The 27,568-nt window shown below is 46.1% G+C and overlaps 1 protein-coding gene across 1 annotated transcript in view; it reads left to right on the top strand.

The window, feature by feature from the left end:
- PRPF6 (pre-mRNA processing factor 6) overlaps nucleotides 1–27,568 on the top strand; it is an 845,164-nt gene that overhangs the window by 149,304 nt on the left and 668,292 nt on the right. The window contains exons 4-6 of the mRNA XM_069650843.1: nucleotides 10,232–10,310; nucleotides 23,574–23,750; nucleotides 23,873–24,028. Coding sequence (XP_069506944.1) covers nucleotides 10,232–10,310; nucleotides 23,574–23,750; nucleotides 23,873–24,028 — 412 coding nt within the window. The remainder of the gene's footprint in view (nucleotides 1–10,231; nucleotides 10,311–23,573; nucleotides 23,751–23,872; nucleotides 24,029–27,568) is intronic.

Genomic DNA, 27,568 nt, shown 5'->3' with positions numbered 1-27,568 from the left:
AGTACCTTAGGTTAGAAGAAGTAAACTTAGCTGGATTTTCCGTTGTGCAGCAGCAACAGTCTCCTGATTCCTCGGTCTGGTGATGAAAGGAAGGACTCTGAATGGGATGTCTCGGCAGCAGTTTCGAGAGAGGGCCCTTGGCACGGATTTCTTTAGTCTGCTTGGTCGGTCTGCGGTTTTGGCACCTTTTTATATCCGCTCCAACAAAGGACAGTGTTCGCCCGGTTGATCATCTTCGATTCTGAAGTCCTGCACTCTAGCGCCTTGGGATTTAGATGAGTGGGATCATGTCTCTGGAGGTACAGCTGGAGTTAACCAAAGTTCTGGAAGGATTCGGCCTTGCACAGATGTTGCACTGCGAATGAGTCGGCGGTCTCCTGGTATTCGTGTTCTGCAGCATTGGAGAGGCACAGCACCTCAGGAGATGGCTCAATTTGTAGTTAGTCTCAGGGCTGGTTGGTCCCACCAACCTAAGGGAAGGAGTCCTCTTGGAGGTCCTCTGTCGATTAGTTAATGCGGTCAGGACAGCAGTGGTTGGTTCACGGTTTCTGTAAGGGTCTGCAGGCATCTCTGGTCGTCTTCCTCTTCAGATCCTCTGTTCCAGTTGTCGACTTGCCTTTCACCTCAAGCTCACCTTTTATTCAGTTTTCCCACACACACTTCTGCAAACGCTCCTAGCATTTTACAGAAAGGGGCGGGTTGCTGTCCAATTGGGCCAGCCAGCCGCCCAGTGGGAACTGGTTCCATTCAGGCACTCTGGCAGGCAAAGGGCAGGGGACTGAATAACTCCTCCCACACTTCCTACCTGTCCAGACACACTGGAGCCTAGGCGGGGACACCCAAGGGTTCCCACCAAAGACAAAAACCACACACAGACCTCCCCCTAACCAGAATGGTAGAAGAAGGGCTAACAAAGGACAACCACAATAGAAATGGGGGGAAACAAGAAAGGAACCACCATGTTAGAACAGGTGACCCTATTGTGCACAACCGAGACTGTGAATACAGTCTGTGGTAAGAAATAGCACAATAGTTGGTAGAACACTTCTACTGCCACCAGCCATAACTATAGGGTTGTCCATGTGACTAAAAAGTCACAGGAGCAGAGAGAAGCGGGGTATCCCCTTAGCACTCCACATAAGGTGGTGTGTACTAATCTCTCATAGTATAATGTTTTTGCAAGGATACAAAGTATCCCTCTATCCTTAAGAACAGTAGTTAAGGATACTGGAAGAATCTCAAAGGATTCCCAGCAACACTGCACATAGGGTGATGTGTGCTACAAAAGTTAAATACAGAGGCCTTTGAAAAGAGATGGAGGAAAGCAGACTCCATAGTAAAGATAAAACACAGACTCAGAGCAAATGAGAATGAATGAGGGGTTAAAAAAGCCCCCCCCTCATTCAGGATAGAAAGAAAAAGGTCCAGAAGTGCAGCAAAATGTGCTGGGGTGGGGGGTCTTGCTAGGAGAGGGGATGACTCTTACAAATTATTAATCTCCCTAACACCTACTAGTGCCTTTTTATGCACACAGCAGCACTCTCTGGCGTGCTTTTCTTTCCTTGTTCCTTTTTCCATGCTCCCACCTTTCCTTGCCCGTTTAATGTCTGGGATAAAAGCGATCTTTGCTGTCTGTGTGGGGTGCTCACGTCATATTTTGGTGCGGAATGCACACTCCATTTTCTTTAAGTGCTTGGGTCCCCATCATCACTGGGAGGCATGCTCCACCTTTGACCTTTGTCCATCGGGCCCTCAAGGAAAGATTGGTGTGTGGGGAAGAGATCTTTAGAGCGATTCCGCTGATAATCTTAGAAACTTGGTGATGTCGCGCGGTGGTACGGTAAGCACTCCAATTCATTTACAGGGCACCGCAGAGTGGCTACTTCTTTTTGGGGGGGGAAACCACGCCTGGGCTGGGAGTGTTACGAGCTTTCATCCCATGAAGGGACTGAACAGTAGTGATGTGGACCTTTTTTTCTGGATGCCCATGGCAGCCCCTTTGGACTCTACATGAAGTGCTTTCCATGCCAAGCAAGCCCGTGGCACCAAGCACAGAACACTTTGAGAAAGGGGTCCTTGTTCCCTATTTAAGATAGCTGCCATGCAAGGCTGAAATGTGGGATCTCATTCCGTTCACAATCCATGGAATGGCCGCTACCAGGAGCCATAAAAGAGGGAAATGCACTCGAGCCGGCATCTCACCACATCATAGGAGTGTCTTGTCTAACTTGAAGACCGATCACACAATTCCTAGTGTGAGGTGCCGGAAGTCAGGAGACGGACACAGTGTGGTTGGTTTCACAGTTACTTTTATTCAAATAATAAAAGGGGAGGGGGAAAAACACTTGCCATAAGTATGTAATGAGCTTCTCTGCCTCAACAAAACTAACCAATGGACCAGTCGTTGTCACAATGTCCAAAATGTATTATCCACTGTCCTGTGTCCAAAACCTATTCTGACACTCACACTACAGAAACTATAACAACTACTATGAGGAAAAACAAAATATTGGCTGCTGTTTTTCTTTCTTGGCTGCCACAGGAACAATCCTTAACCCTGGACTTCTGAGATGCCAGATGAACAAGCCCCTCCCTAGTCTTGGGTATGCCAGGGGAACAAACCTCTCCCTGGTCTTGTCTTCTGTTACTCCCAAAATGCCTGTTGGGTTCCCAGCAACCTTTTAACCTTGTTGCTTGGTACTGCCCAATGTGAACCTTGTCACATATTATGGCTTTCACTTGGGGTTGTTGTCGCCATAGCTATGTTATACATAAACAATGTTGGGAGAGCAATTAGCTTTCCCTTAACTTTGGCTGACTTGGTATCCTCTTGCCAAGTATTGCCCACTATATTCGTTTCCTACTCACTGGGACGAGGAAGAGCAGAGTATGGGTGTTCTTTTTGTTCTCCCTATCACACACTTCCCTTTTCCTTGTTACCTCTACTAATTCATTCCTTTTTATTGTCTTGTGCTTTGACTCTCTGGTTTTCTCCAAAGCACCAGGTATTTATTTTGTTTGTGATTTCTATGGTGTCTGTGATTGAAGTTTATCTCTGGTGTACGCTTTCCTTTGCCCACTCCCACCTTGTGGTTTTAAATCAATGAAGCTCCGTGCCTGCGTAGCTTTAACAGTTGTGGGTTTTGTCTTTTAGAACAAATCCAACCCAGCTCCCTGTGAACCCCAACCAGTAAATACCTCCTTGTGGGTCCCTGCACACCTTCTCCACGGTGTCGCCTTCCGCCTTGGTGTCTCAGTTGCGCGGTCTGTACCGGCTGTAATACGTGTTCTTTGCGGGGGCTCCCCAGGCGACGCTGCTTGCACCAGGTTGCAAAGTCACTGCTTCTTGTTGCCTTCGCACCGAACCTTCCCCCCATTTGCTTGCCACTTCCTTGAATGTTTTCTTCTTCAGAATGTGTCTGTCTTCCCAGCTGATAATGTCCTACGGCAACTTTGTCTGTCTTGACCAGCAGGCTGGTTTTGCATACGCCATGCTACTGGGTATTTTTGTACCCATTTCTCCCTTCGGCTTTCACTTCTGTGGTGGTGATGACTGAGGTCCTTTATGCAACGCGCCCCTGCCACAGACCTTGCTACGGGCGCGTTATTGATGCACAACTTCTCTTCTTTTCGATTCCTCTGCCTCTCACTTCATATTCTTTTATTTCCACAATCTCCATACCTCCGACATCTACTACTTTCACAACTACTGCTACTTCCACAACAACGGTTCCTCCTACCACTGTTTCGACTTCTTCCCTTCCCGGGTAGTCCCTCTTCTCTTTTATCACCGACATTAACCCTCGATATACAAACAGGACTGAAGTCCTGTTTTGGATGGTTTTCTTCTTTCCTTCACACAGGGCTTCATCGTCCCAGTATTTCTAATGGGCTTTGTCCCGCAGAAATGCATGTAACCATAAGGAATCTCTGAGATAAATTCTGATCTTCTATTGGGAACTTTCAGGAATCCTCTTGGGAGTTGGAATACGAGGCGCATTTCCATTGTAGTTAATGGGGTTGAGACCCTCCAACTCGTGTTACTAAGTAAATCAATATAGGCATATAGAATGTTTTGTTGTATTATTTAACCAACAATTCCCCTGTCGTAAAAGGGGAATCCCTAATAGAACTCGGTGCAGATAGAATTCCCAAGGAAACTCCCCTTCCCTCCATGTAATATCTTGGCCCCTGCTGATCAACTGACATCAACTGGACACAATTGCAATTAGAGAGGCGGTGCCCAAACATTTCTCCAGTTGGTTCATGAGGCCCATAGAAATCTTAGGTAAACTGAATCAATTTATCCTCCCAACCAAGAAGTTGAATGTCCTTATAAACCGGCCATTTCTTTTCTGCTTCTTGTTGCCCCCTTACAGCTCCTAGGCGGATGTACCAGTTTCTGTTCTTTGGGGTTCCTGGGTGAAGTTGCCCCTGGCTGGGGGAGATCCGGTCCTATCGCGATAATTACGAGGGTGAAGTGAACACATCGTCCTGGGTTTGAGTGACCGTCTTCCACTACCCTTGAGAGGGGCTTTGATCCCCCAGGCTTGAAATGTGACATGGATGGACTAGTCATTCAGCAGCTCTAGGGCACTCCGCCGGTGGTAACCCATACGCTGTGAAGACTCCTAACGGAACTTGCGCTGATAATCCCAAGGTGTTGAGCATGGAAGGCTCATCCGGTTCTAAAACCAGCTGGGTAGGCCTGGGCTCGTCTGTCTCCTTCAGGGGTTTTACTGGGTTCATTCACCTGGAGGGCTCTGCACCTTTCGCTGGAGGTTGCTCCGAGACCCCAACAGCTTCCATGGGACCTTGGCATGGGTGCTTGCCCTAGCCTAAAGCGAGGGCACGAAAAAGGACCTAGCCTCAAAACCCTCAACTGCATGACAATCCTCATCCAACAAAGTTGTCACGCCATGGTGTGAGATAGGGTGATACCTTACTACAACCTATTCCATCTCCGTCATCCTTGCACGATTCTGTGGTTTTGGTAAAGGATTCCAATCATTGGTCTTAAGCTGACTCTGGGCCAGTTAGACTACCCGTGCCCAAGTGGTCTTTTACTCTACATGTGGAATGGATTCCCATGATTGATGATTCCAGCTTGGCCTACCCAGTACCAGACAACCTGTAACTCAATGCATTTTCAGATCTGTGGACTGGTCATCTGAGACAGATACCATAGATTTCACTGAATCCAATTTCACCTACCCGATTATAATTATAATAATTGGTTATTTATAGCGCACTTAATGCCCAGAGGTTTCTAAGCACAGACCGGGGAACAAACCTGTGTTGCTATGCGTCGTCTTGCTTTCAAGGCGAGCGCGTTGCCCCTGAGCTATCCTCTCAAGACTAATTCTTCGAATTGGTTAGGTAAGTAGGTACATTTGAAAACATAGTTGGCGGGTGGGGGTAAGGAGGATGGGATAAGGTAGGGGGAGAAAGGGGAGGAGGAAGGGGGGTCTCCCCCCGCATAATGAAAAGAAAATTTGAAGAAAAACAAAATTCAAAGTTTTCTCCTTTAGGTGATGTGGATTCAGTGAAATCAGACATTCATCCGAGACACCCATATTAGTTGAGCGGTTTGCTGAAGGTCTTGACATTTTTGTGTGCGGCTTGTTTATTGCATTTGCATAATGTAAGGGGAGGCATGCAAGTATCACTTGACACAAAAGGTACAGTTTGTAAAAACCTTTATTCAATTTTCGGGGTTTGGAAAAATTTCTACTTTGCCCTATAGCTAAAATGGGAGTAGGCTCTAGCATCAAATAATAAAGAAAACACAATCCTAGTCAGTCTGTCAAATCAAAATGGCCTATACTAACAAAAACAGAATTCCTACCCTATCTGTTATGCAAAAAGTATGCAAAGGGGAATATGTATACAAAGGAAAATCAGTGTTAGAATATAAGGAATCAAAGTGGCTCAGTCAGCTCGCCTCCCCACATTGGACATAACAGAGTAAGGCTGTCCCAGTAGACAAGATCACAAACTCTGGCTCAGGTTCTCAAAACGAAGCAGTTCAAAACGTGGATCGAGGCCTGTCTGGCCTTCGAGTTTAAAGTCACTTTTCCAGTGTTCCAAAAGTTCCTTCACAGTCCAACCAAAACTTCACGTAGGTCTCCCTCTGTCGGGCTGGGACCTCTCAATCACAGCATTTGTAGGGGTTCCCTTCCCCGAGCTTTATTCACCTGTTTTTGAAGACTTTCGAATGTACGAGGCTTTTACTATTGACCTCCGCAGGACCACTCCAACTTTCCCTTCAACTCGCACTCTTGTGTTATTTGCCCCAGTGTTTCTTCGTCTATGTAGTTCAATATCATAAGCACAAGAGTTCAATGTTCCCTTGCCACTTCCCCTTTTGCCGCGGTCAATCTTGATCATCACTCTTTCTAAAGTTCATTCACTTTGTGGCTTTGGAACAAAAATTTCACCTTTTACTGAGACTTTTGAGTGGGCTACTTCCTTTCGCCAGACGACTATGGTTTCACAGGCTTCACAGTTATCAGTAATTTAAAAGTTCAGCACAGGTCTGCCTTTCTTTGCATCTCATCCACATACGTGCAGCCTTCAGTGGTGAGATATATTGTTGCCACTTCAATCTTTCCTTAACACATACCGGTCTTTCATCTTGCTCGCCAACTCACCGACTGTGTGTATTCATTTCTTGTCTTCGCCGTTTTAATTCACGAGTCAAGGTTAATACCATTGGCCTTGCCTCCCCAAGTCTGTCGTTCACCCGAGAAGGTCACGGGTGCCTTTGAAACATAATCCAGTCTTCTTGTCTAGTATTTGGATTTCTCCACGTATCTCTTATGGTTCTTTGGAGGCAACAATGTCCTGCAGAGATCTCCTGGGTTCCTTTACCCTTGGTCATGTCCCTCAATCCGTCACTCTTCTCCAGTAGGTTTGGCTTCGCCCCGGAAGTTCTGCTGCTTCTTGTGTTCCACTTTGCTCCGAGTGTGTCTCTCTGTTCTGCTTTTTATCCGTGTGGGGAGAGCTAATGAGTATCGGATGTATGTGATGAAAGTTAAGTGCCTGACTTTGCCTGACCCGATTAGCGAGACATGTCCAATGAGATATGTAAGGGTTAGTCTTGTTGTCACCCTCTTCCTTGGCCCAGTGTTTGTGTGGAAAAGAGAGGGGGAGTTGGGACATCAGAGAATCCTATGAAATAGGTGCAGTGATGAGTACAGGAAAGTGGGGGAAATACCGTGTTTCACCATCGGTCGCCTCACCCCCACTCCCCGAAGACCCCTCACCCAGGTGATCCTCCCACACTGGTCAACCCCCAGGGTCTGGATCCAAAGGCGATGACCGTACCCTGGCCACCTGAGAGACCGAGATCCCTGGGTACTAGTAAGTGAAGGCACCCTTTGGTTCTCACAATAAACACAGAATAATTCCAACATTGGAGCATCCCCAAATACAACATAATGTGTTGTAAGGGAATCTCCAGGGGCTTTCATCATGGTTAACGGTATCTAAGACGGAATATTTTATCAAATGCACCATTGGGGGTCGAATCCCGGTTTGACAACAAATATTGAACATGGGATCGGGCATGCTGAGGCAAAGTTCATACGAATGCCACTTCAAGGTCAGGTCCTGACTTTAACGTGTGATGGGGTCTGGGACTGTGACCTTTTGGGACAGGGGTGGATCGGAGACCCCTCTAGAACCGGGGCAGGTGCCCACCCGGATGAGGGCCAGCCCTGCCCCAGAGGTAGGGAAGTGTAGTTACGTGGGGCCCCAATCCCTGTAGCCCCCTCACATGCCCTGCAAAGTATGTGGATACCACCCTCTGTCAGTCAATGCCTCCTAATACTTTTTCTGAACAGTGCTCTCTTTTTCGGGATGGAAACTTTCAGAATGCACATGGGTGCAACCAAAAAACCCAGACCGGAATCAGGGGAATGGAATCGGCAACAGAAATTAAATGGACGGGGATTTTTCATGCTCAACTGGGATGAGACACCAAACACCCGACCTACCAACCACAGATAGATCCCAGCTGCATGAGAGTCACAAATCCTTCCCCAACTGAATCAGAATCCGAACACGCCAGCACATAAGCACCACCAGGAAAATTAGCAGTAACTGGATTACCTAGCATGGCACCCTGAAAATGGAGGTTAAAAAGATGGGCGAGGGGTTACGTTTATTTAAAAATAAGCATTGCACCTGTATAACCCACCCCCTGAGAAACGAATAGCCGAAGAGACCTTGTCGGTTGCATGGGTGAGGTCATGAGCAGGAGTGAGAGACCAGGTGGAGGACGGATGTTGAAGCAGAGTGTTGAAGAGTTGGTGTGGAGTGCAGGTGAGGTATTGGTTGTGAGAGAGTGGTACCACTTGAATGCGTGGTGAGGGTTGTGAGTAAAAGATGGGTGAGAAAGTTGTAGTGGGAGATAAATGTAGCAGGATTAGAGAGAGAGTGATAGTGTATTGTAGGAGGGTGTGGCGAAAGTGCAAGTCAATAGTGGAAACAGTGTTGAAGGCAGAGTTGAGGTAGGAAAGATGTAATTGGAAGAGACAGGCGGGGGAGTGTGGAAAGATGAGGCGACGAAGGTGCAGATGGGGGATTGTGTATCAGGTGATTATGTGGAGAGAGTGCAGGCTTTGGAGGGACAGATGGGAAAGATTGAGAGGCGACGAAGAAGACTGGAGGGTGTGAGAAAAGGGAGTGGGGTGAGTGAGATGAGTTCAAAGTTGAGGCAGAAGGAGTAGTAATATCAGGGAAAGGAGAGAGCGAGCAAGTGTTTGAGCACCAGGGTGTCTGTTTCTGGCACAAGAAAAATAGTCCTCTATTGATAAAATCTGGGCTGTTAGGTTAGGGTCCCTTTGAAGATCCCTGGAGGGAGCCAGATAGATGAGGCTTTTGGCCTTTTAGGCCATCAACTGTAGCAAGCTTTTAAATAGAAGTGGTTACAAATTGATGTAGGGAAGCCTGGGTTAAGGAGGTGGGAGCCCACAGGAGGTCAAGATAGAGAAACTTTGTGCAATTTTTACCAAATTTGAAATAAAAACCATTGAACGATTTCTTGGATTCTGCGAGTTATTGAAGCCACCCGTCGCAAACGTAATCTGAGGAATAAACTAATGGAACATATCATGGAATGGGTTAACTTCACACACTCATCAATGTAACTCCTGTTCTGCATTCCTCCCGCAGCACTAAGGAGCATTAACTGAGGCCCCCGGGCCTGCAGATGAGCTCTGATGCTAACGAAGACTAGCAGTGAATGCTGAGGTTTCCAGGACTTGCCGTTGCTTGGGTTCACTTGTTATGGGCTGCATGAAGGGGTGATGCTTAATTGATCAGGTGAAAGCCGTAGACTACAGCTTTCTGAAGACTTAGCCGGGTGTAGCGTGGGTACAGCGTGCTGCATGTTTGTCAGTCACAAACTTTGTTAACTATAGCAGGGAGTAAAGTTGCGACTCCCATTGTCTGCTGCTCCCGTTTTCCTCGGTGTGTGGCGAGTGTCTCAAACACTGTCACGGTGTTGTTCGCGAGGTCTCGTATCTCTTGAGTTCCTTCAAGATGGCACATCATCAGAGACTCTGGGAAATGTAGTTTCTCTCGCATTGCATCATGCCGTGGTAATGTTCAGTTTTGTGGCCACCCCATGACTCCAAAAGCCGCAGACCTGCCTGTACCTAATATGGGAGTGAACCTGCACAATTCCAATCTAATAGTTGCATCCTATGACAGGATTATTCTGGTTGTCCAAGTGATGTTCAGAAAAGCAAATGTTGGAGATAAACAAAATGCAGGTGACCCACCTACATTATTGATTTATATGAAAAGGACCTGTAGTTTTATGCATATTAGGGACTTCCATCTTACTGTACTTGCTTGAAAGGTCCTTGACAGACAATTTTGTGATGTTTTATTTGACTGACAGACATTGAGGTTTTCCAACAATGAGGGATTTAATGATGGGCTTTCTTAAGAAATTGTGTATACTTAAAGGTTTTTGAGGTTTTCTGATACGGAAGCAGATGAAATCCTGTCAAACAGCATCCACACATCACTTATTTACATTGTTGGGATCTCAAAACATGGTCTGCATGTTCAGTGGGATGTTCTGGACGCTGTTCCTGAGTCTGTTCTTTGATTACATTCACCATTCTGGTAAAGCACACTCGTGATTCCTTGTGCAGATTTTCCTTTGCTCTTAAGAACCTTCTAATTTGCCAACTGACACTTAGTTATATCCTAGGGAACAGCGGGAGAAAGAGGAGATTGAGAAGTACCGTATGGAGCGTCCTAAGATCCAGCAGCAGTTTTCCGATCTGAAGGTAAGGGCTTGACTCAGCATTCAAGACCTCTGGTCTACATCTCTGTCCTTTCTGATCTTTGAGATCTCCACCTGCTGCCCATGACCACATACATCAATTTTAGATTTGTCATCATTGTGTTTAAAGGAAAACGCCAATCATGCATGTTTATTTGGTTTGTCTTGTCTGTCCTTTAGGTATATTTGTTTTTTTGTTTTGTGCAGTTATGCATGTTTCCTTTGAGGTGGGACTTTTTGCTTCAAGTACCAGTGCAGGAATACGCCTATGGTCCAGCTCCACAGACTAAGCACCTAATCAAAATAGGATTCTGACCATTTTAATGATAGTGACAGTTTAGGACAAACATATAGTTAATGGCTCCTTCCTGTGCGTATCTTTTTCTCTTCCTGAACGCTTTTTAGCTCTAGCTCACAGCCCTTATTCTTCCTTGTGCTTCTTTGCATATTCTTTTCTTTCAATTCACTGCTCTTGAGTTCAAACAGCTATTCTTCTTTCAATTCACTTATCCCCAATACTTTGTCTCCTAGCCTTTAAGTTTTATTTTCCTTGGACTTCTGTGCTGCTGTCAAACCCACTAGAGAGTGATATTGGAGAAGAAGAGGAAGTCCAGCCTGCAGAGTCTCCCTATCTGCACTTGTGTTAGGGTAGATTTCTCTTTTTGTGTGAAATCCCCACGAAGAGTCCCCCAGCACATTTTGCTGGACACCTGGATTTTATGTCTAATTCTCCTGGGTGAGTTGGTACCTTTTTCCACACTCGCCCCCTTCTTTTACTCTGATGTAGGGAACCTGTTCTGGCCCCTTTTGGGGATTTCCTTTTGGAGTTATGCTTTCCTCCAATTTATAGGCATCTATTCTTTAATGAAACAACACACATCACCTTCTCTGTCGTGTTGTCAGAAGCACCTGATGCTTCTCCTTCATTGTTTATTTTCTTCCCCAGACTAACTCTTATGGTTACCAGGGTAGGGGGATACATTTTATCCTGCCTACGTTTTCTCTTGCGAGGTCAGCACCCACCACCTTATGTGGCGTGCTGAAGGGGTACTTTGTATCCCTTTTCTCGACTCTCCAGTAACATTTTGTTACTGTGACAAACCCATCTGTTCAGGCTGGTGGCAGTGTACCTTCTACACAGCTTTTTTTGTACTTTTTATCAAAGGGTGCTATCACAGTACCGATAGGGTACATAGGGCACGCCATGTACCTACTATTTGTGGACCCTGTTTTTAAGCCCGGAACAAGATGGCCTGGCCTTTCTGATCCCTTATTCTACGATGCTAGGTGGGGGAAGGGTCCCTTTGTCTTCACCAGGCTTCATATGGAAAGCCTGCAAAGGTTCCCTGAGTTCCTGGCAGGACAGGAAGTGGACGAAGCCTACGGAAACTCCCACCGGTTCAGACTGGGAGGCTGCCTGTCCTCATTGGACAGCCGTCTCCAAGTTTGAATGATGCATGGGACATGATTGGTGAACTCAGCTGATGTTCCTGGATACATTCTGAGTTCCCGGCGCAGAAACCGAGAGTCGACCACTGGAACAAGGAGATTCTGAAGAGAAGTGAGAAGGACGTCGTCAGTATTCAAACGACTGCTATTGCCTGTTGAGTGCAGCTGCTGTCTGGACCACGCCACTCCAATTGTCAGGGAAGATCTGAAGAAGACTTCCTCCCATAGACTGGTGGGCCTAATTAATCTTGAGATTTGTATTAGTTTTATATAGCGCCTTAATCCAAGGCGCTTTCCAGTTGACAACAAAAACACATCTAACATGGAACAGTAGAAGCAAAACAGTATACATGAATCAAACCATAAAAGCGGTATTCAGAACAATTTGCATGTAAGAAAGAAGAGGAGGGGGGTAGGGAAGGAAAGAAGCTGAGAGTAATGAGTGAAGTGAGCAACAAAAGAGAAGATCACAGGAGAGAAGGGAAAAAATAAAGATAAGGAGAACAGGGAGAGTGTATTAGAAGGAAGGTGAGAATGGAGGGGGGGGGGGAAGATGTCAGGGAGGGGAGTGAAGAAGTTCTTTCAATGAGGAGCAGGAGGAGGAGTAGGTGGGGGAGGAGCAGATGGAAAGAGGTAGGGCGTTCCAGTGTAAGGGGGCAAGGAGCTGAAAGGAGCGGAAACAAGAGGCACATGGAGGTGGCGGAACAAAAAGTAAGAAGAGATCAGCAGAACGAAGGGAGCGAGAGGGGGTATACAATGAAAGGAGAGAGGAGATATAAGGAGGGGCAAGGTCATGAAGAGATTTAAAGACAAAGGAAGTGAAATTTAAGTTGGGAGTGGAAAGGAATCCATCCTAGGTAAGAAAGTGAGTTGGAGATAGTCATGGGGAGAGAGTAAACCAAGGGTACGATGGCAGAGTGATAAAGGGATTTAAAGGGGGCAAGATGGGAAGCGGGGCGACGGAAGAAGAGAGAAGAACAATAGTAAAGGCGAGAAAAGATAAGGGAGGACATTAAAGGGTTGGTAGCATGGAAGGTGAGAGAGGGGACAGACTTTACGGATGTTAAAGCGATGATAGCGACATGCCCGAGAAGTGAGGGAGATATGATGAGAGAAGGAGACGGAAGAGTCAAAGTAAATACCTAGATTACGAGCATTGTTGGAAATAGGAAAATTAGAAGGGGGGGAAAATGGATGGAAGGAGGGGGAGGTGGAAAGGGTATGGTGTTCGAAGGAAAGAACAAGACTTCAGTCTTGTCAGTTTTAAGAGAGAGATAGTGAGATGACATCCAGTCTTTAATGGCAGTAAGACAGGAAGAGAGGTTGAGGTGTAAGTCAGAGGTGAAGGAAGAAAAGGAGAGGAACAGCTAGGTGTCATTGGTGTAGAAATGGTGAGCAATCTCGAAGGAGGAGATGATAGGGGCAAGAAGTGAGGTGTAAAGAGAGAATAAGAAGGGTCAGAGGACAGAGCCTTGCTGGACGCCGTATTCAAGAGGGAAGGTGGGAGAGGTAAGAGGAGAGCCAGTTGAGGACAGAACCTTTTGAATCCAAGGGAGGAAAGAGTGTTGAGAAGTAAGGGCTGATCGACAGTGTCGAAAGCAGCAGAGAGGTCAAGGCGCATGTGGATTGAGGAATGCTTAGAATAGCGAGCGGTAAAGAGGGAGTTAAGGACATTGGTAAGAGCGGACTCAGTGGAGTGTTTTGGGTGGAAGACCGATTGAGAGGGGGGAAGGAGAGAGTGGGTAGTGACAAAAGTTGAGAGCTGAGAATAAGCTAAGCGTTCAAGTAATTTGGAGAGAAAAGGTAGAAGTGAAATTGGATGAAAGTTGGAGGCGAAAAGAGGATTAGCAGAAGGCTTTTTTAGTATAGGGATGATAGTGGTATGCTTGAAGGCAGAAGGGAAGGTGGCCGTGGATAAACAAGTGTTGAAGAAGGTTAGGTAGGGAATGAGAGGGGGGTAAATCTTGGGAATAAGAAGAGTTGGAATGGGGTCAGAAGGGGCGGCAGTAGGATGGGATTTAGTTAAGGAGAGAGACATCAGAGGGAGTGATAGGAGAAAATGTAGACATGTGAGCCGAGGGGGAGTGTAACGAGAGGCGGGAGGGGAAAAAGGAGAACAGACCATTTTTTGGCGAAGAGAAAGAATTTTTTCAGAGAAGAAGTTTGCAAAGTCAGAAGGAGAAAGAGGAGAAGTAGAAGAGGGGTCAGGAGCAGGAGGGGAGGGGAGAGGAGACGAGAGAGGGTTTGAAAGATACGAGGATGAGGCACTTGGGAGTGAAGGAGGTTAGAAAAGTATACACGTTTGCCGGAGTTAAGGCAGGAGTCATAAAGGGAGTGATAAGAAAAGTAGGAGGTTTGGTTAGGAAGAGTGGGGGATTTCAACCAGTTGCGCTCAAGGCGACAAAGGAGACGACGCATGGACCAGAGGTGAGAAGAAAGCCAGGGTTGGGAAGGTTTACGAGAAGGGCGGAAATAGGAGAGTGGGTAGAATTGGTCGAGACTAGATGAGATGGAGGATAGAGAGGATAAGGCATGGCCAGCCGGGAGGGAGGAGAAATCGGAGAGGGGAGGAAGAGAAGAAGAGCAGGTATCATGGAAGAGTGAAGGGAAAAAGTTCCAGAGGTCGGGTCGAGTAAAAGATGAGGAGGCGGGTAAGGAAGAGGAAGGTGGAGTGCTGGGGGTAAGGGAGAAGGAGAGCAGAGCGTGATCAGATAGCTGGGCAAGGAGGAAACAGGAGAGGAAGAGTAGGTGGAAATAAAGATGAGATCAAGAGTGGAGTCAGAGGAGTGAGTCGGAGAAGAGGGAAGCGGAGAGAGAAGGTAGGAGTCGAGGATCGCGAGAAGAGGTGAGGGTTGAGGGGAAGTAGGAAGGTGGAGGTTGAAATCACCAAGTACAGTAAGGGGAGAAGGGGAGGGGGAGATAAGAGAGAGGAGGTGGTCAAGGTCATCAATAAAAGAGGAGAGGGGGCCAGGAGGTCTGTAGATGATTAGGAAGGAGATGGGGTGAGGATGAGTAAAGGATTTGTATAAGTATTCAAATGAAGAGAAAGTAGGAAGGGACAGTGAAGAAGTAGATGAAGGGTATTTAGGATGGAAGAGGATACCCACTCCACCGCCACGGGCAGTTGAATGAGAGATATGAGAAAGGGATGAGGAAGGGGTAGTGAGGGAGGCAGGGACAGTTGAGTTGTGAGGTGGGATCCAAGTTTCAGTTAGACAGAGGAAGTGAAGATTGAGACGAAAGAACATGTCTAAAAGGCTGCGGTCTTATTACAGAGGGATATGACATTCCAAAGAGCAATATTAGTTAAGTTGGAATGTTGGATTGGGGGGGTAAATGAGGTTAAGACGATAAGGAAGGCCTACAATATGCACCAAGAACTGCATCCCCCTACCCCAGCCCTCCAACCCCCCCAGGTCCTGCAAACCGGAAATGACTGGGTTCCTGTGCTGCATAGCTGTGCAATGTGGAAGTGCAGGTTCACCTGCAGCTTCGAGGGCATCCTTCCAAGTCTGCAACTACTCAAACCAGTTCCTGAGAGTCACCTCACCAGAGAAGGGGGCCGAGAAGAGTGGAGTTGACCGCCGTTACAAAAGTCTGTCCACTGAGCCTGCAAAAGGGACCCACAAGCTTTCACCTCTTAGATCGAACACTGGACATTCCTCTGCACGAGTGCTGTTGCCAGATCCACCAAAGCCACCTTTTTTCTGTCACCAGGGCCGAAGAACAGGAGACTGGGTCTGCTGTCTCCTTTGCTTGAACCGTCCTACAGCAATTGCGTCTTCATTCATAGGTACTGTTCACCCCTGGAAGAACCTACTTGGGGCCCGCTTGTTTGATCCTGTGATTCAGGAGGCTGCAGATACCTTGTCTTCTGCTACCCCCCAGGTCGCCCTAGAGTAACATTGGGGGGACAACCCTTTGTACTCTCAGCAGTAAAACCGGCTGCCTTTGGAAACTGCTCCTGGGGGCATCTTTTCAGGGTGTCCTCCTAACCTCCCTGCACATGTGTAACCACCAATTTACTTAGCTGTAATTTATAGGGGACCCTGCTGGCCCTAGTACTCTGAACAGTGTTTTGCTTCTTCCCGCCTTTTCCTGGCCAACCTTCAGCCACTGGTGGTCTAGTGGCCCATCCAAACTTTGTGAGAATTATACTAGATAGGGTTGAAATATTAAGAACGGATTGGGTTGAAGGTAAAACAAGTTATTAAGAGTTTGGATAGTTTGCAAATATGTTTCAGGTTGGATTACTATGTGATTTGTTACTGTAAAAGCTTTCTTGAAGCAAGGTATTGTGAGAAACTAGAAGGTGTCTCACCCACTAGCCCCCTGGGATCTTTCATCCAGGTGGCCAGGACTCGGCCATCGCTTTTGGATCCAGTTCCTGGGAATGGACCAGTGCGGGAGGATCACCTGGGTGAGGGGTTTTCGGGGAGTGGGATGGCAGACAGATGGTGAGACACAGTATCCCCTTCCCTATAACACCTTTACTCCATTCTACCAGGTAGAATACTTAGGAACTTTAACCCCTGCTCCCTTTTTTACACACTTTCACACGGACAGTCCGCTATGGGAGAAACAGACTAACACCCATGCAGTATACCTGACGTGTCCCAATACAATAGTCCGGCGAGGTCAGACATCACACACACACCTGACTTCCATTACACTTCCCCACACTGATAAAAGGCGGAGCACAAGAGTACACTCTGAGCGAGGCAAAGCACTGGAGGAAACAGCAATTTCGAGATGGCAGCTGAATGAGAGAAGAAAGACTGCGAAACAATAGTGGATCGCAAGTAGGGAAATTCCCTTGACCTTTCCAACAAGGAACCGTTTCAAGAGCCCTCGAGATTAGAAAGTTTAAGACCAGGAAACCAGTCTGAAGAATCCTGTATTGTGTGTCGGAGATACCTGGGGCCATCCCGCTTCAATAATCAAAGCAGGGAGAAGCAGCAGCCACCGTGGTACCGTCCTTTGCTCCAAGAACAAAGCAGCGCCCGTGAAATCAACAAAGCCGGTGAGTTGGGGAGACCGATACAAGACCGGTCTGTGTTGAAGCCAAGGTTGCAAGCAGCCACATTCAATGGCGAGCGCTTGAACAAACATTGTTAAAACGTGTGTGATAAAAGTTGCAAGTAAAGTGATGATGAGTGATTGAACTTGAAAAGCAAAATATGATACCTTTTGACAGAGTGGTCTGGCACTGCGTGGGTGCTCAATCGAATGTCTCTGTAAGGTATCCAGCTGAGACGTGACGGAAGTGAAAGTAAAAAGAGTTATATTGAGAAGAGAACAAAATTGTGAATCGAAGTGGTCCTGCGACAGATCGAGCAAAATCCTGCACACAGTCAAAAGTCTTTGATTTTGATAAAGTAAAGAAAGTCTGGGAAATGAGAGAAATTTGGTCCGAGCCTGGCGGAGGGAGACTAATTGAAGGTTTTGTGCTAAAGTGGGTCTGAGCCCGGCAGAGGTGGGCCCGGGGTGAACAGTAAATCACCTGAGAAGTTGTACATGTGAAATCCTGAGAAGAAAGCAACTTTAATGTTTGTTGTTTCGCATCAGGCTCTCTGAAATGAGAGACTTTGAAAGGCAGAGAGACTTTGGCACAGAAGGTCCTGATGCTGTGGTTTTGAACTGCATCCTTGTGCTAGAGAAGCCAGAGCATGTGCTCAGCTCGAGTGTGCCACCTTGTCCTGTGCTGAAAACGTAGGGATGAGAAGCAAACGGCTCAAATATCTTGACATATCATTTCTTGAACACTTTTCTTTTGCAGAACATTGTTTCCCACACTATTTGTATTTAGAAGTGATGATTGGCACTAGGTTTATTAGTATATGCCCTTTTATTTTGAGAAGACTCTACTAGGACTGTATTATTTATTATTTGATGGTCGTAGCTTGCTCCCATATGTATATTTAGGATTAGATGGGCGTTTTTCAAACCTTATTAAAGTTCAATAAACACCCTTGAACAGTGATCAACTGCGTCTGTCTTACTGTTTGATACCATACCTGCCTTACAGTATGCTCTGAGGTCGTTGTACCCAACTACAGCCCTCCTCCCTCCTCAGGCTGCACCTGGCTGCTCGCACTCTACCATTTCCTTGGGTACCTGAGGTTGATCCTAAGCGATGTAATCCTGTTGACACTGGGTGGACTTTCCGAAGTCCAGTCACAGGCGTTTGTAAAAACCTCTTACAAACTAAAAAGTGACATCTCCTTTTACTTTCAACAAGCACCCGTGCCTACCTAGTAATCCAGTTTTGCCAGTAGTAATAGTGCTGTCAATAGTATGGACACGTTTACTAATCGTATTCTACTACAGCCAGTAGTAGTAGAATTTCTATTCTCCGTAGTTCTAGCAGTACAACCTAGACCAGTTTATTCCTGCCAGCAGGAGAGGACATGCTACTACTTCAAGTAGCACTATTAGAGGAACCATTACTGCTGTTGATAGTACTGGGAGCACTACTAATACTAATGGTGCAGCTGCTTAGTAGTAGGTATGTAAACTTGTTGGAAAGTGAAACAAAATGCTACCTTTTTGTTTGCCTCTTCGCTGCTAAAATGAATCTACAGACTGCTCTTCCTCACCTCCACTTTCACTTCCTCTTTGAAATGAACTGAACACAATTGGACAGGCAACAAAAATGGTTCTAAACATGTTATACATGAGGAGGAGGTTTTTGCCTTAAAATTGCTAGAAAATCCAATATTAACAACAAAGAACAGCATATTTTGTTCTTAAAACCTTGTTCCCATTGTTTTTGTAACATCGATTTTCATTACGGTCTAGCTATAGTTTAATTGTCTCAGTGAGCGCGTAGGATACAAATAATCTAAATATGTGTATGTACAACAAGGCATTTGTCAGAATGTTCTTTTGCCTCCCCAGGTCTTGCATGTATGTAAATGTGGGAAAATCCTACATAAGATTGTTATTTTGCACAAAGACACTTTCTATTTTTTTTAAGTATTTACTTTGAATGGATTGTGTTCTCCCACGTATTCCTCATCTTGGATATATCGTTACCTTCAGCTTGCTGCTTGGGAATTTTTTTTCTCCTTTCCACCAGAGGGCGCTCCCCTCGAGGCCGCAGCATCTATGTCCCTCGGCGGCACCCGTCGAACACCGACTTCATCGCCTGTATAAGAGCCTCGAGCGCGCCCGCTGGCTTCAGTTCCATTTTTCCATTAGCTTTGCTTCGGATTGTTTCAAACGGCGCTTCAATCTTTTTGTGAAGAAAAAGCTATGTCGTCTTCTTCGAACTCTTCCACGCCGAAGACGGGTTTTAAAAAATGTCTGAAGTGTGGAAAGAAAATGTCTCTGACTGATCCTCACAAAAATTGTCTTCGTGCCTTGGTTCCGACCACCGAATTGAAGACTTTGGTTTGTGCCAATTGATGACCCATAAAGCCTTGAAAGAACGCAGAGGTAAACTGGCGATGGGGCAGGGTTCATCAAAGTCTACTTTGAAAGGGAAAGACTCAGCCGAGTCTTCGAAAAAGTATTCTAAAAAGCACAGGTCGAGGAGTAGATCAAGAAAGTCTTCTTCTTCGTCATCCAAAAAGACAAAGAAAAGATGGCATCGATCTCCCTCATCCTCCTCGACGATCTTCGGAGGAGGTGATAGCATGCCCATCAAAGCATGACTCCCCGAGTAAATGGGAAGCCTTTTGAGTTTCCATGCTAAACATTTTTGAGAACGCGGCCCAGACCCCCTTTAAAAAAAAGCTAAAGAAGACCATGCCCCATCTCATGAAAAACGTGACAGAGGGAGGTCCAAAACACGAAAAGCTGAAAAAGTCATCGAGGATGTCATTGAGGGACTCTTCTCGATCACCTCATGAAAAAGACTTTTTGGTGCATAAATCGAAGGTAGAGGGAAACAAAATGGCATGGAAACATCATACGCCATCGAAGTCGACATCAACGCCATCGAAGACTTCGAAGGCCCTCGAGTCGAAAATTCCTTTGAAGGAAACTATGTCGAGTTCACGCTCGATAACTCCTTCGACAGTTTCCACAACCCCCTCGACGATTACATCAAGGTCATCGAAGGTTCCCTCGACGACGTCGAAGGATGTGGTCATGACATCGGCGCCATCGACGTTTACGTCGACGCCCAAGCCTTCTATAAGGGAAAAACCCACATTACCAGAAAAGGTTTTTCAACCTGAGAATAGACATGACTTTTTCAGGACCATGTCCATCTATCTATGGGGGAGAATCATCAGAAGAGGAAGAAGTCAACTCTGCTGGTGTTAAATTTGGCACAAGATCTGTTCCAGGGGAATTAATTAATCCTCAATCAAAAATTGAAGATCTACAAGAATGTTTAGACTGCAAGTTGTCTGGACACTTCTCCAGAGTACGAATTTGACGTGCCAGACCCATCAGAGCAGGCTGATGCGGGTTACAGAAAACTCATGAATAGAGTTAAAGAATGTATGGGGTGGGGTAGGAGTTCACCAGTCTGTCAAGATGATGACATGACTGATATACTATCAGGAACTCCTCAACAAGACCCCATTCTCCCTTTTCACATTGTCTTGCAGAGAAGGGTTAGTTCTCCATGGGAACACCCTGAAGCCATCCTGGCAGTTAATAAAAAATGTGTGTCTAAATATAGACCCTGCAATTCTGATCCAGAATACCTGAGTAAACCTCCAACTCCAGAAAGTCTGGTAGTACAAGCAGCCATTTCCATAAGAAATGCTGCATACCCTGCAATCCCTCCAGATAGGGACGATAAAAAGGTGGATGCATGGTCTAGGAAGATTTTTACATCAGGGAGTATGGCTTTGAAATCTACTAATGTAAACTGTATCTTGGCAAGGTTCACATATACCCCGTGGGACTGCATGTCAGCGGCAGCTGAACACATCCCAGAAGGTGAAAAGCGTGATGGCTTTCTAGCCATAATAAGGGATGGAAAGGAGGCTTCGGGAGAATGCCTTCAATCAGGTTTGGACACAGCTGACAATATCAGTAGGTCCATGGCAACTAGCATGGTGCTAGATAGATTTGGTTGGCTAAGAAAGTCTGGCTTTGCACCGGATGTGCAATCCAGACCTCTTAATATGGCTTTTGACGGCTCAAGCAGCAAGCTGAATGAAAGTTTGGAGAAGCTGCAGACCTCCAAAGCGCCGGCTAAATCTCTGTGCCGCCATAAGACAACCTCAGCAACGCCCTACACAGGCTCATCTTCCTGGAGGGGTCGTCCTTTTTGTTATTATTCCTCAATTGGAAAAGGAAGAGGACAGGCCAGTCAGAGGTCAAAGAGAATTTCCCCGGGGGCGAGGAAAAGGTGCTAGATCTACCCCAGCAGCGGCATCTGTCCCTTCAGCTGCAGCTGCTGCAAAACCACTCTGAGGACCCATCTTGGACTTGAGAAACTTGAACAAGTTCCTAAGGAAGGACAAGTTCAAGATGGTCACACTTTCTCAGATCCTTCAGGCTCTCCAACTCCAGGATTGGTAGGTATCATTGGACCTTCAGGATGCTTACTTTCATGTGCCAATCCATCTCAAGCAGAGAAAGTACCTAAGGTTTGCGATTGCCAAGTTTCACCATCCGTTTCGAGTTCAGCCATTCGGGTTAACCTCCGCCCCAAGAGTTCTCACCAAGTTGGTGGTGGTGGCAGCGAGTCTCGGACTAGGGGGAATTCATGTCTACCCCTATCTGGATGATTGGATGATCAGAGCACGTTCCCCGGAGCAAGCCCAGGATCATCTGGTCACTTCCTTCACAACTTCTAGCCGGAGAGCAAAACACAGCAGCGGACGCTCTGAGCAGGCAGAGTACAGTCTCCCACGAGTGGAAACTAGCTCAGGAAGGCCTTCAAGAGATCTTCGCCCTTTGGGGAACCCCGCAGGTGGAGCTGTTCACGACCAGTGTCAACAGGAAGTGCGAACTGTACTGCTCAAGGGGATTTCCCCCGAGAGGAGCTCTAGGAAACACATTTGTAGTGGAATGGGAGTTTCCTCTTCTGTATGCGTTTCCTCCAGTCCCTGTGATCCCTCAGGTAATAAGGAGGTTGAGAAAGTTCAGGAAAACCATGATCCTAATTGCCCCAGATTGGGCCAGCAGAACGTGGTACCCGGACCTTCTGGACATGTCCATCTGCCCTCCAATACGTCTTCCAAGAAGAGAGGATCTTCTCTCGCGAGAGGAAGGTCAAGTTCTCCATCCGGAGGTCAACACACTCAACCTTCACGCATGACTTCTGAGAGGTTGAGATATAAGGATTGGAACCTTCCGGATGAAGGCCAGCAACAAAATCTCTGTATCAGTGTCGTTGGAATAAGTTCAGTAACTGGTGCAGGGAAAAGAATGTGGACCCATTTCAATGTAATATCCCCACAGTTTTATATTTTCTGTTACATTTAGCTAATCTGGGGCTCCAGGTTGGTACGATAAAAGGATACTTAGCAGTGCTATCCATTTTTAAGCGCTCTTCAGAAGAAGAATCTTACTTCAAGATACCTATTAATAATTCAATTCTTGAAAGGGTTAAGCAATGGATTTCCACCAATACCTTTCCAGGTTCCAGTGTGGGATTTGAACTTAGTTCTAAAATTTCTCACATGTATTCCATTCGGACTCTTGTCCGCTAAGGCTTCTTACTTTGAAAACAATACTCCTTGTAGCATTGACATCAGCCCGCAAGGTTAGTGAGTTGCAGGCGCTCTCTAGCGGTCCTCCTCACACTATCTTTAATAAGGACAGAGTTAAACCATCTTTTTTGCCAAAAATGGTTTCGGGCTTTCATCTGTCACAAAAAATAACTTTACCTACATTTTACTCTCCTCCTCATGCAAGCAAAGAAGAGGAGCGGCTACATAGACTAGATCCCAGAAGAGCTCTTAGTTTCTACATTTCAAGATTGGCAAAAATACGTCAGTGTGATCAACTTTTTGTGGGGTACACTGGACGCAAATTGGGACTGGCGGTAACTAAACATACATTATCTAGATGGCTAATTTTGGCTATAACAGAATGTTATAGGTTGGCTGGGAAAGATCCACCTGATGGATCGAGAACTCATTCAACCAGGGGCATGGCAACTTCGACAGCACTAAAAAGGGGTGTCCCTGTACAAGACATTTGTGCAGCAGCCACATGTCATCCAGGCATACCTTTTATAAAACATTATGCTCTGGATTCGACTTCTTCTCAAGGAAGTCTGTTTGCTAAATCTGTACTCCATTCTGTACACGATTAGTACTCCCACCTCCGAGACAAAACTGCTTTGGGAGTCTACCTAAGATGATGAATACTTGGGAGGACACAATCCATTAGAAGAACAAGTTACTTACCAACTGTAACGTTCTTTCGATTGGATGTTCCTCCCACGTATTCCTCATCGACCCTCCCAACCGACCCCACAGTACAGTTTACGTGCATTACACTCGAAGTTCTTTTAAGGCTTGGTTCAAAAGAGGCACGCCATTAATCAAAATCAATTGACTACAATATACGAAAAAACAGAACTGAAGCCAGCAGGCGCGCTCGAGGCTCTTATACAGGCGATGACGTAGGTGTTCGACGGGTGCCGCCGAGGGACATCAACGCCGCGGCCTCGAGGGCAGCGCCCTCTGGTGGAAAGGAGAAAAAAAGTTCCGACGCAGCAAGCTGAAGGTAAGGATATATCTAAAATGAGTAATACGTGGGAGGAACATCCAATCGAAAGAACGTTACAGTTGTTAAGTAACTTGTTCTTCTCTTTGATAAGGAAGAGGGGAATTGCTGATACTTGGGTATCCATTTTGCATACTAATCATTTCATTGATTCCAATGTGCTGTTTAGAGAAAGCTGGCTGAGGTGACGGAGGAAGAGTGGCTTAGTATTCCCGAAGTTGGTGATGCTAGGAACAAGCGCCAGAGGAACCCGCGCTACGAGAAACTGACCCCCATCCCAGACAGCTTCTTTGCAAAAGCTCTGCAGACGGGGGAAAGCCACACAACTGTAGACCCCCGACAAGCGGTTAGTGTGAAAAATGTGGCAGAAAGGAATCCATAGTTCCTTAGTTGTAATGTAGTTAGTGGGGAAGATTAAGGGCTCTAAGAAATAAAATGTATATTCACTTTGGTTATTCTTGTTTACAGCAATTTGGCGGACTGAACAGTCCGTTTCCTGGGGGACTGAACTCTCCTTATCCAGGGGGTATGACACCAGGGCTGATGACTCCAGGCACAGGTGAGCTGGACATGAGGAAGATAGGGCAAGCCAGGAACACCCTGATGGATATGAGACTGAGTCAGGTAAGACAGTTCGGCTCCCCTTTGTGGTGGAAACAGTTATTCAGAATATGATTGATTCTTGCTGTTTTTTGGCACTTGGTAAACACCTGTTGTATTTTAAAAATGGTAACTCTTGGTGAACACTTCAGAACATTGAAGAAATGCTAGTTCAGGTAATCAGGATTTAGCTACAGGTTCACCAGGGGCAGTCATGCAATACTGAGAGCTTCCCTGCAGCGGCTTTCACTTTGGGGCTCCCGGGCTTCCCCGGGGTAGCCCGGGAGACTCAAAGAGAAAGCTGCTTCAGTCAGAAACACTGCGGCATGGAAACACAACCGTGTTGTGTTTCTGCCTGCATTGGCTTTCACTTTGGGTCTCCTGCGAAATGGATGCCTCCTAGTGCTTCCCATTTAAAAGTTTGAGTTTCATTTTATCAATACTTTACATAGGGACTTTAAAAAAAAAGATGTATTTTTAGAAATGTTTTTGATTATTGCCCATCTTTTTTGCCAATAATATTTCTGAGTGAACTATTCCTTTAACAGGATGTGAGTGTTGGACTTAAATGAAGCATTATTTAGAGGCAATGCACCTCGAAACTGAGGCGGTTATTGTTTAGCCCTGGTGATTGTCCAGACTAGGGCAAGCTTTGTTGTTTTTTTTTTTTTTATCATTTGTTTGTTGATTTTATAACAGAAACATGAAAACTCAACTGTGGAGTGTCTAATAAAGGGATAGAAATACAGTGACAATTAAAAAAACAATCACAAACTGGCAGTATACATTCCTTAATGCATTTGAAACAATAAAATGTCGACTCTCAACCTCAGACACTGTATCGTAAATGGATAACACATTGTATGTATGGACCCCGAATATATGGGGGACCAGCAATGTTAAGGCATGGTTCGTAGGAATTCAACATCAAAGCCATAATAATAGGCTCTTTCTTCTATCCAGGCTATGTTTGGTAATGGCCCCTTGTACTAGGCGATGGCCACTCTCCTACGCGCCAGTACCAAAAAAAAGCCCTGCTATTTTACGTATATGCCTGGGGATCACTTAACCCCAACAACGGATCAATTACAACCTGTTCTTTCAAAATAACAGATCTTCTCAAATATCCCATTGCAAAATGTAGCTATTGTGGGGCAGGACCTTGTTAAGTGGACAAAGTTCACGATTGTGGCCTGACATCTTGTCTCCAGACCTAGGAATGCTAAGTGTACGAAACTCTGCAGGAGGGTGCCTTATACCCGCAGCGTCTCCGAAGGTTCAAGTCGAAACTCGAGACGGCTGCAGTTCTAGGGCAAAGGTCACGCACAAGCTGGTCAGTTCACTGGGCGGTCCTCAAACCCTCCCGAATAGGCTTGCTTACAGGTTAAGCAGGAGGTGCTGAGAATAGTTGGTCCCACTATTCCATCGGGTCAAAGCGCCCTTGCCGGCCTTCTAGTTTTGATCAGAAAAAGGGGGTCTGACGTGACAACAGCCGGCTCAGGGTGCCAAACCTTCCAGCGGGTCACCAGCGGTTTCATGGATCCGCTTCTTCGTTTCAGGATGCTTGGCTCCTTTACTAAGTTCGGTGTGAGCTCAGAAGATTGACCTGGAATGGGTGTAGGATGCCTTCTCTTATCCAAAATCTCCTTTGCGCCAAAACGAAGAGATGCCATTAAGAATGCGCACACGCACACACGAACACACTCACTCACTTACTGTCCTGGGCCAAATGCGGTAAGGACCATAGAAAAGAGTTGAAAATACATAAAAAGTAACAGCTGCCATCAGCTTTGTCCAAGGCACACTTGTACATTCACAAAAAAAACTTTGAGGGTATCTAGGGCCTTGGAAATGAAAAAGGGACCCTCAGTGCACTGTATTGTAAGGTACTTTGCACACTAATAAAATCTTACTAAGAAATAGCACTAAAGTGAAAGACTAAGGGAAACCAAAGTCTCTGAGTACTGACAGTCTTAAGGGCATGTCAATTTCCCCATAACAAAACGAGCAAAAGCCCAGCAGAAAGTTGGGGGGGTTCACAACTGGAGGTAAAATTACCCATTAAAGGAAATCTTTCCTAACATTCGCCCCTCCCAGACAAAGGACAGGGGGAATTAATCCACCCCTGGATGAGCTGCTTGTTCAGGTTGGCTAAACATTCTGGACAACCCATCAGCTTTGCTATGTTGGACACCTGGCCTATTCTCAATGAAGTCAAACCCTTGCAGGCTTATGGACCACCTGAGCAATTTAGGATTCTCTCCCTTCATGTTCATGAAACACTTGAAGTGCTTATGTTCAGTTTGCACAGTGAAGTGGGTCCCATAGAGGTAGGGCCTCAGCTTCCTTGGGGCCCACACAACAGAGAAACATTCTTTCTCTACTGTGGACAACCTCAACTCTGTCCTTAGGCTGGCGACTTATGAATCCAATAGGGTGTTCCTTGCCTTTGTCTACCTGTAATAGTACAGCACCTATCCCAGTGCCAGCACAATAAAAGTTATTTTGTAGTCCAGGGCCCTGAGAACAGGGGCCTGGCACAAACAGTCTTTTAAGCCATTGAAGGCCTTCCCACACTCCTCAGACCAAGAGACATTCTTGGGTTTCTAAGGAGTAGTGAGAGCAGTCAGAGGGGCAGCTGAACGGGTAAAGGCCTTCTGGAGTTGAGAATGCTGTCTTCTCCTTGGCATGTTCTGCTAGGGCCATTTGCCAATACCCTGCAGTGAGGTCAATTGTGCTGAGGGACTTGGAGGCACCCAAGGTATCCACCAGCTCATCGGTTCTAAGCAAGAGGGGTGCATCTGTCTTGGTGACAGCATTCAAAGTCCTGTAATCCACACAGAACCTCAACTTGGAGGAACCTGCTTCCAGAACCACAGGACTGGACCAAGGACTACTAGAGGGTTCAATCACACCAAGATCTAACATCTTGTTGACCTCTGTCTTGAGATAATTTCTCACCTTATCTGACATCCTGCATCCCCTACTTTTGGTAGGTACACTATCTCCTGTGTCAATATCATGTTTGCACCAAGGTGTCGAACCAGGAGCTAGGGAAAAAAAGGGGGAGAACTGCCTCAGCAAACTTCTCACTTCATCTTGCTGACCAGAAGTCAGGTGAGGGGCCTCTTTGACACCCTCAGTGGAGCTGTCTGAAGGACTGCCGTGGAACAGATTAGGAAGAGGTTCTGACTCTGAATCCTTTAAGATTTCTCATAAGGTTTAAATACCTTTTTCTTGTGTGAACTAGTGTTCCTAAGAATAGTAAAGTGAAATTGACTTTACTTTTTCTCTTTGTGGGTCCAGCACACACCATTTTATGTGGAGTGCTGGGGGGTTACCTAGTAGCCCCATCTCCTACCTTCTCATGTAAAAAAAAAAATGTATGTTGCCCTCACTACTTTAAATGACTAATGGCAGTGGTTTAATTTTCCTACCATTGTGCTTTTCTACCGCAGGCTGAATCCTCAGCTGTAGTATAGCACCCATGGTGACAGTTTTGTCAAAATGGACCTGGTTGTCTTTTTTTCACCATTTTTCTGTTTGTTAGGTCTTTCTTGGGTT

This window comes from Ambystoma mexicanum, chromosome 3p, assembly GCF_040938575.1.
Source record: "Ambystoma mexicanum isolate Mex_15411 chromosome 3p, UKY_AmexF1_1, whole genome shotgun sequence".
Classification (NCBI taxonomy): Eukaryota; Metazoa; Chordata; class Amphibia; order Caudata; family Ambystomatidae; genus Ambystoma; species Ambystoma mexicanum.
This window is presented reverse-complemented; position numbering and strand designations above follow the sequence as displayed.